Below are 8,612 nucleotides of genomic sequence, written 5' to 3'. Positions count from 1 at the left end.
CCGCCCCCTGAGAGGGCGGTAAGCATTCCAAAACCTCTTACCGCCCTTTTAGGGGGTGGGTAGGCTGTATACCCTCTGAAGGGTAATAGCAGGACATCAACAGTAATTCGCGATAAACAGAGCTGCGAAATTCAATTTTCTCTCCTATCTTCTCTATTCAAAACAATGATATTTTGTTGCTCCAAAAATTCTAAAAAAATTTGTACATGTTCCATAATTCATGTGCAACCCATTTTAATTGAATTCACCAAAAAATCCAGTGTAGAATTTAAACTAAAATTCTCTAATAAGGCTACTTTTATAACTTCTAGCAATTGTTAGAGCTCAAATAAATTTTTAAAAATCTGGTAAAATTCACTAATATTCTTATTGGATGATTTGATAATTTCTAAAATTGTTTTCAGCCCTATATTATATGGTAAAAAAGTGGATTCCTTTCTAATGCACCATTTATATGTATTTTTATAATTTCATGTGATATTCTTCTTTTAACTTAATTTGAATTAAAACATATATAAACCTACTACTAAAAATAATTTTAGAAATTATCTCGTCACATAAGAAGAATATTAGTGAATTTTACCAGATTTTTAAAAATTTATTTGAGCTCTAACAATTGCTAGAAGTTATAAAAGTAGCCTTTTTTTAGAATTTTAGTTTAAATTATACACAGTATTTTTTGTTGAATTCAATTAAAATGGGTTGCACATGAATAATGGAACATGTAAAAAAAATTAGAATTTTTGAAGCAACAGAACATCGTTGTTTTGAATGAAGAAGATAGGAAATTGAATTTCATATCACTGTTCATCGCGAATTACTGTTGTAATTTGTTTTATCAGAAGTCTATTTATTTAATTTTTTAATCGAAAAATATATATAAAAAAAACTCCATGTAAGAGTGTCTATAGTACGGGCCTAGTAAAGTTGGGCCTACCAACGTTAACAATGGGCCGGAACGACGGAATGCCACTTCCCCTCATCCGCCTCGCGACGCGCCACGCACGGGCACGGCACGTCGGCACCAGTCGCGACACCGGAGCGCGCACGGCGGCCTCCTCGTGCCGTGACGCGCGCCCCCCTGCCGGTCGGGTGCGGGTGACCCAGTCTCGTCGCCGGGGGCCCGTGCGGCAGCCTCGCCGCTGCCCGAAACAATGACTCCCCCAACTGTCCCCTTCTTCCTCACCTCCACCACGCTCGCCCCCACGACGAAACCGCAACCGCCGCCGCAGCCATGCGACGCGCAGGCCCAGGGCGCCGCCTCCCTGGCCTCGACGGCGTCGGCGTCGTACGCCGCGCGCATGCGGCTCAACCCGCACCTCGCGCTCCGCCTGTTCGACCACCTGCTCCGCTCGGGCGCCGACCCGGATCCCGCGGCGCTCGCGCTCGCACTCGCGTCCTGCGCGCGCGGGAGGGACTCCGCCGCGGCCTCGCAGCTCCACGCGCACGCCGCTAAGTGCGGGCTCGCATCCCACCGCCGCGTGCGCGGCAGGCTCGTCCACACCTACGCCGTCTGCGGGATGGTCACCCACGCGCGCAGGGTGTTCGACCGCGGGACCGACAACGACATGGTCGCCTGGAACTGCCTTCTGCGCGGGTACGCGCAGGAAGGTGGGGGCGCGGGCGCACTCCGGGAGTTCTTTGCGAGGATGCCGTCCCGGGACAGTGTCTCGTGGAACACAGTTCTTTCATGGTGTGTTGCGAACGGGGAGTATGAGGAGGCAATCACGGTGTTCCGGGAGATGCTGGTGAGCCGGGAGTGCCAGCCTGATAGGGTGACAATAGTGAGCGTCATCTCGGCAATTGCATACTTGGGGGCAATTGCATTGGGGCTCTGGGCACATGCATATGTCATCAGGAAAGGGATTGAGATCGAGGAGAAGTTGACCTCAGCATTGATAAACATGTACTCCAAGTGTGGGTTTATTGAGGGTGCAGTTTATGTGTTCGAGAACCATGGTGCAAAGATGACCCTGGACACATGGAATTCCATGTTATCTGGTTTCACAGCGAATGGTTGCAGTGAGAAAGCCCTAGAGCTCTTCACTAGGATGGTGTCAACAGGATTGGTGCCTAACAAGATTACTTTTAACAGTGTACTGAATGCTTGTAGCCACGGGGGGTTAGTCAAGGAAGGTATACAGTGTTTTGAGAGAATGTCCACAGTTTATGGTATTGAGCCCGACATTGCACATTATGGTTGCATGGTGGATCTGTTCTGCCGTGCCGGGATGTTTGAGAAGGCTGAGGAGATGATTCAGATGATGCCGATGGAGCCAGATGCTTCCATGTTGAAGGCCCTTTTGGGTGCTTGTAGAACTCACAAGAAGTTGGAGTTGGGAAAAAAGGCAGGCCATAGGCTTATTGAGGCTGCCCCAAATGATCACGCAGGGTACGTGTTGCTATCCAACATATATGCACTAGATGGAAACTGGGGAGGAGTGCACAAGGTGAGGAAGCTGATGCTGGATCGTGGCATGCAGAAGATTCCCGGGAGCAGCTCAGTTGAACTTGATGGTGTAATTCATGAGTTCATCTCCGGAGACAAAAGCCACTCGAGGAAGAGGGATATATATAAGATGCTAAGTGAGATGTGTCAACGGTTGAAAAATGCAGGATATACTCCTGACACTTCACAAGTGCTGCTAGATATTGATGATGAGGATGTGAAACAGAGCTCGCTAGCACTTCACAGCGAGAAGCTTGCAATTTCCTTTGGGCTGATCAGCACTGCTCCTGGCACGCCTATTAGGGTAGTAAATAACCTCAGGATCTGCGGAGATTGTCATAATGCTATAAAACTTCTAAGCAAAATTTATGGGAGGTGCATAATTATTAGGGATGCAAATCGATTTCATCATTTCAGAGAAGGGTCTTGTTCTTGCCTGGATTACTGGTAAAATTTTGCTTGCAATGATTCTACTTATTACACTAAATTGTATAGTATGTGAGACAACTGTTGCCAATGGTTATTATTTTTGTCCATTCGAGAAGAATTCTTAATGTGCCATGAAGCTCATGACTTTATTGCATGTCTGTTGAATGCTATGGTACCCTTGAACCAACACTATGATTGGCATCTCTTGTGTCTCAGCAACTTGAAACCTAATTATTGTTCTTTTCAGTCTCTATGATTCAAAACTGAACATGAATCTGAGATGTATGTCCTACGCAAAAGTGTCATTAAATTCAGATAAATTTAGCTTCTTTCATATGGTAGGGACAAGGAACCATCAATAACCTGAGACATACTTAATGCTATCATCATACAGTTGCGGATGGCAGCTTCACATGAAATTTCATTTGAAAGAGAAATACATAGGTGAGGTGACAGGGTCAACTGGGCCTGCTGCTTTCCTTTTGAGGTAGTATGGTTCATTTTAGTTTCCGTCTGGCAATGAGGGTGACCTTATTTGTACATATTTGCTTTCGAATAACAGGTTAGCATTTGGGTCATTTTTTCACACATTAAATTCATCTACCTTGTTGGTACATTTTTATTTTCACTTTATTAATAAAAGGTTTGCATATTATAGCATATTATAGGTTCATCCATGAAATTCCTCACATGTGACACTAGATGTCAACATGTTATTGAAAATTTGACTTGTATAACACACTAATGGTATCATAAAAAGGTATTGCAAGTTACAATATTGTATGTGAAAAGATATATAGTACTCCCTCTGTTTGCAATGTTTGTCCATTTCTTTGGGAAGCGACATATCAAAATGTTGTCTATTGCGTAAATTTAAAGTCCAGCTATTGCAATATCGCGACTCACTACCACTACTTTGATTCTGTAAAAGAGTTTGAATAGTTATATCATGTCATTTGATATATATATATATATATATATATGTGTGTGTATGTATGGTCCTATGCCATTAACTATTTCTCGGTGCCGCCTTGGTTTGTATGCATGTTGAGCTGGACAATTTTTGTGAAATGGAGGGAGTTATACATGAGCAAAATGGCATTAGCTGTCCCATGGGCTATACCTTTCACATGATTTGAGAAAGGCCCAATAGATACATTTGGCTTGCTGTTTTCTTCTTTCTTAACTGTGAAATTTGTGTGCTAGAAATGATATTTCTGGGAGGGTAATTACCTCTAATACTTCTAGTATTGATATTTCATTTGCTGCTCTGTTGTTAATTTTGAAAGAGACATGAAGCGTTCTGCACAAGAAATTATGGTCATTATTAAATTGATCAAAGTATGGAGTGGTATTTGTGATAAGTACAAAGATCAAAAATGTTTTTTTTGGGTTGGGGGCGGGGGTGTAATCACTTCCGCCGTGCTGTTGTTAATACTGCCTGGTGGATGTAGTGGGGCTCTGAACATAAAGACAAGGGACACCTTTGATGCAAATGCACGCTTATCAGGCATTTGCATGCTTACAGCATGGATGCTGTCTTTTGTTAAAACAGATTTTTTTTGTTGCTAGTGAAATGGTTGCATCAAACCCAGTAAAGGGGGGAAAGTTCAAATCTTACATGAGTCAAATTTGAATGTTTGTGCTCATGTTTTTTATATTTAATATCTTATCTCTATATGAGACTTGGTAAGGACATCATCAAGGTAAACGAAGATGGTTATACACAATCTTCACATGGTTTGATGTTTCTCTACTGCTTTAGAGATAGCGCTGAACTCGGAGAGACCCAGGAAATATAAATCTAAGTAACCCCGTCCCATTTAAAACAAGATATTTATAGAAGTAAGCACCTATAATTTTAATTTCTTAGAGAAGACCAAGCAAAACTGGGTAGTTCTACGTGAATTATATGGAAACAGCACTTGTTCAATGGGATAATTTGCACCCTAGTTGTTTGATACATTGAAATAGCACTAAAAAGGCAAAGGCCACACTAGTAAGTGACCAGATCTGGTACATTATTGCTGTGATTTTTTCCCCTTCGCACGCATATGCAGATGCACACGCACATAATGTTATAGGATATACAGTAGAATTGTCCTAGCTCCATGCCAATCATTAACAGGTTGGCCTTGACAAAATAAGCAGCCTGCTGCCCTTATCAACTATATTAGTTTATTTCCCCTCTTGGGGATAGTTGTTTAGTGTTCCCCAGATATGCATTTTACAGTTTAATCTCTAGCTTACAGCTCTAATTACTACTCTATGAGTATAATAAGACCATTAGCATACGACATAATGCATAATTAGGGTTTAGAATAATGAGTAATTTTGGAGTATTGGTTCGGATGATAATAACCCCCAAGGTTACACCTAACATAGACCTTTACCAAAAAATATACTCACTTGCATCTCGCGTGCAGCTGGCTTTGCCACGGACTGTTCTTTGTTAATGGTTTTCAGAAAGGTGTCACATACGCTTTCCTAAGCACAATTAGAGATCCTGTACCCTAGCACATGGGAATCGAATGCTGAATTAGCACACAGGTGCACTCACAATGTTGAGATATTGTGGCCTAACTTGTACTGTAATTGAATCATCCATGTTCAACTCTCATCATTCATTCTTTGTAATGATCCCATTAAGACTGCTTTTGCGTTCTTTGCTCTCTTTTTTAAACGTAACCGGCAGGAGAGCTGCCTGTTATATTAAATAGGAGAAGAGCCCGACGGACGAAAAGATAGTCCTTCTACAGAAAAGGAAAACAGAGGATCAGGGAAACTGTTCTATGGCATGGTCCCCGATCCGAAGAACAAAAGGTCTATTCTCGCCCTAAAATGCACCCTAGGTGGTGCGCACCAGCGAAGGCCCAAATCTCGGCCTCATCAATGATTCGCTTCTCAATGGCAGTCACCGGTTGCTCCTCTTTCTCGAAGATTCTTTTGTTTCTCTCCTTCCAAATCTCCCAAGTGACTAACATGAGAAGAGATTTAAGGCCTTTCCTTGAGCTAGTGACGCAATTTGCCATGGAAGTCCATACAATTTGCTAGAAGTGTTCTTCGCTTATTGATACATCTTTCTAGTAACTGTGTGTACAAACTTTTGAAGCATGTACAAATTATGATAGGCGTGGTGGATTTGGTTTGATCATTCTTTTACTTTGAAGAAGCTTAGCATGCCCCTATCAAAACCCTTTCTACTCTGCTCTGGATCTTAAATTGCTACCATTTATCTTCTGAATCAAACCCCAGATCATTTGCTGGTATGCTCTTCCCATGATTCCTAAGTTTTAAAGAAAAGCAGTGCTGTTTTATTGTAGTGTGAAAGAAAGAACCCCTCTGAAGCTGCTATGCAGGAGGACAGTCTAGACAGGGAGCAGCGTATGTGAGATCAACGAATCCAATGCCAAAAATCTTATCTTCACTATAACATGGATGTGTTTTTTTTTTTTTACCTTTAGACTTACCCCCAAAAGACACGATTGCCAGCTAGTCCCATGCAGGCATTGTTTCATTTGTTTACTTTGAGTTCTTTGGCCGCTATTTCTTGGGGCTGTTTTGTTTGCAGGAATCCTCTGACCTCTCTAGCACCGGATGGCCCGTTGCCGACAGGTAGGACCTGATCAACACAAGTAGTCTCATCCATATGAATACTGTGTTTCCTTTCATTTTCTTCCCGAGGAGAAAAGGATATGATGTTCATATTTCTCAGCTCTTCCTCTGCTCCTGTTGACAGGCAAGCTCTGATCTGATATCATCCTGCCCTCGCATTATCCGGTTCTGAGATGCAGGCGCATTTGATGTGATACGAGAGCATATGGTACATATGAATATGCATGGCAATGATTGGAAAAGAAGACACAGATCTGCAGCAACCTTTCTGGCGAGCATAATGATGCACGAGAAGATAATCTGGTGGATGGTCGGGTCCATTGTCCCATCCTTCAATGACTCCACGAGTCCGGAGCAGCACGGGTGAATGCGCTGCGCCGAGGCCAGCCAACGCTGCCGTGCACAAGACCGGGCAAAAAGAGAGCGGCAAGGAGCCATGGATGGCGGAGGAGGTGCGTAGTGCTAGCCCCTATTGGGCTACGGTCTTCTCCTCCGCGAGAACAAGAAAGCTGGCTGGGCGTGGCTTGGAATCTATCAAGACTTGTTATCTACGTAGCCTGTGGTCCATCTTCTGGGGAGTTTGAAGTCGTATCCTTTCCAGTCTTTAGTTTACATTTCTCTCAAGATTCGGTTCCGTTGCTTTCCTTACTCCTTTAAGAGCGAGCAGCTTAGCGAGGGTGCCACTAATGGTAGGCAGATGGTCGAGGAGGACACTGAAGCTGCAGCTGCGCCGTGCTGAAAGAAAGGTAAAGCAGGCAGGGAATAACTTGTAACTTGCAGGCCACTTCTTGCAGTGTTTAGTGAGTGACCGTGGGGGGTAGATTTATCATCAGCTTCCTGATGCTTTTTCTCAAAACCCAAATTTAAAAGCTTAAGGGAGGCAAAAGCGTGTTTGGAGTGAATAAAAGTATTGCATGGGTGGGGGGCTTTAACTAATCTAAAGCTAGATTCGGGCCTTCGAGCGCCCCGAGGCTAATGAATAGTTTTAGCTGTTTATTTACTGCAAATAAAGGTTGAGATTAGGATAATCTGAACCCTGGAGCGGATCTCTCTCTCTTTCAGCTGCCTGAAACTTGCACCAATTAAAGCTTAAAACTCTAACCCTGGCTTTGCTCTTGATTTCTCTTGGCTTAAAACGTTCATAAGCAAGAGTCCATACGGTTAGAGGCCTAGAGAGAGAGAGAGAGAGAGAGAGAGGAAATATATGGAAGAAATGAAAGTAGATTTGCTTTGTTGTGGGGTCAGTAATGCCTCGATTGGCACCCCCTGCTAATGTTGACCACCATTTTCTTCAACAAAACTAATCATGCCGATCATGAAGGGCGTGTAAATAATTGTCCGTGCCGACCATTAAAAATTCCTACAGTCAAATAATGATTCGAGTATATGGGGGAGGGGGCACAATTTACAGCCAGGCTCCTTGAGAAAGCGAGCAGTTGAGCCGATAAACAATTGCCTGTGAGAGTTGGCAGTGTCAGGGATGCCGGTATGCTGTGCTGTGAACTCACTCCCAGCTCCCCCTTCCTCTTTACGTTTGTTGCGGGTGTGTGTAAGCGGTAGTAGGGAGTAAGTAAACAAAAGCAAAGGTAAACAGCATGATTAAAGGGCTGTTAAGAAAGATAAAGGAATGCAAGGAACCACTTAAAAATAAGCTCCCTCAAGGTTAAACAAAACCAACCATGGTGGTGGTGATTAGGAGTAAAGCGGCTGCCTACATCGCATTCCCTTGGCTGCTAAATTCTGCGGTTCACCATGTACTAGTGATTAGTAGTAGTTACTACTGATGAAACTACAAGAACTAGTGAACAACTGCTAGTGGCCCTATAAATGTGACAACCCTTTGCCTACAAGCCCTCTCTCTGTCTCTGTTATAGTCTATGATCTTCCCTCTTTCCTAGCTCTTCTTCCTATACCTCTTCCGGAACAGATAGCATCAGAATCTGCAGTGGGCATCTTTCCTTTTCTTGCCATAGGCTGTGACGAGAGCTCTTGCTTGCTTGCTCCAGCTATCATATTGCCTACGCAGCTGTGGCCAATGGAGGAGTTTGTGCATCTTCTCTAGGCTCCCTCTTCTCTCATTCGTCCATTGACCTTTTGGTTATTCCCCTTCTGCGCCCTG

At 43.5% G+C, this 8,612-nt stretch overlaps 1 protein-coding gene across 3 annotated transcripts; it reads left to right on the top strand.

The window, feature by feature from the left end:
• The first annotated feature begins 962 nt into the window (after positions 1 to 962).
• LOC133901784 (pentatricopeptide repeat-containing protein At5g48910-like) lies at positions 963 to 8,610 on the top strand. Of its 3 annotated transcripts, XM_062343275.1 has the most exons (5): positions 963 to 2,896; positions 3,273 to 3,322; positions 6,450 to 6,493; positions 6,618 to 7,239; positions 8,500 to 8,610. In XM_062343275.1, the coding sequence occupies exons 1-3, from the start codon at positions 1,155 to 1,157 to the stop codon at positions 6,458 to 6,460; spliced, it is 1,803 nt and encodes a 600-aa protein (XP_062199259.1). In that variant the 5' UTR covers positions 963 to 1,154; the 3' UTR covers positions 6,461 to 6,493; positions 6,618 to 7,239; positions 8,500 to 8,610. The 3 variants fall into 3 exon arrangements, with proteins under 3 accessions (XP_062199259.1, XP_062199258.1, XP_062199260.1); XM_062343274.1 differs by lacking the exons at positions 6,450 to 6,493; positions 6,618 to 7,239; positions 8,500 to 8,610 and having other exon boundaries at positions 3,273 to 3,718; XM_062343276.1 differs by lacking the exons at positions 6,450 to 6,493; positions 6,618 to 7,239; positions 8,500 to 8,610 and having other exon boundaries at positions 3,221 to 3,312.
• The last annotated feature ends 2 nt before the right edge of the window (positions 8,611 to 8,612 follow it).

This window comes from Phragmites australis, chromosome 20, assembly GCF_958298935.1.
Source record: "Phragmites australis chromosome 20, lpPhrAust1.1, whole genome shotgun sequence".
Lineage (NCBI taxonomy): Eukaryota > Viridiplantae > Streptophyta > Magnoliopsida > Poales > Poaceae > Phragmites > Phragmites australis.
This window is presented reverse-complemented; position numbering and strand designations above follow the sequence as displayed.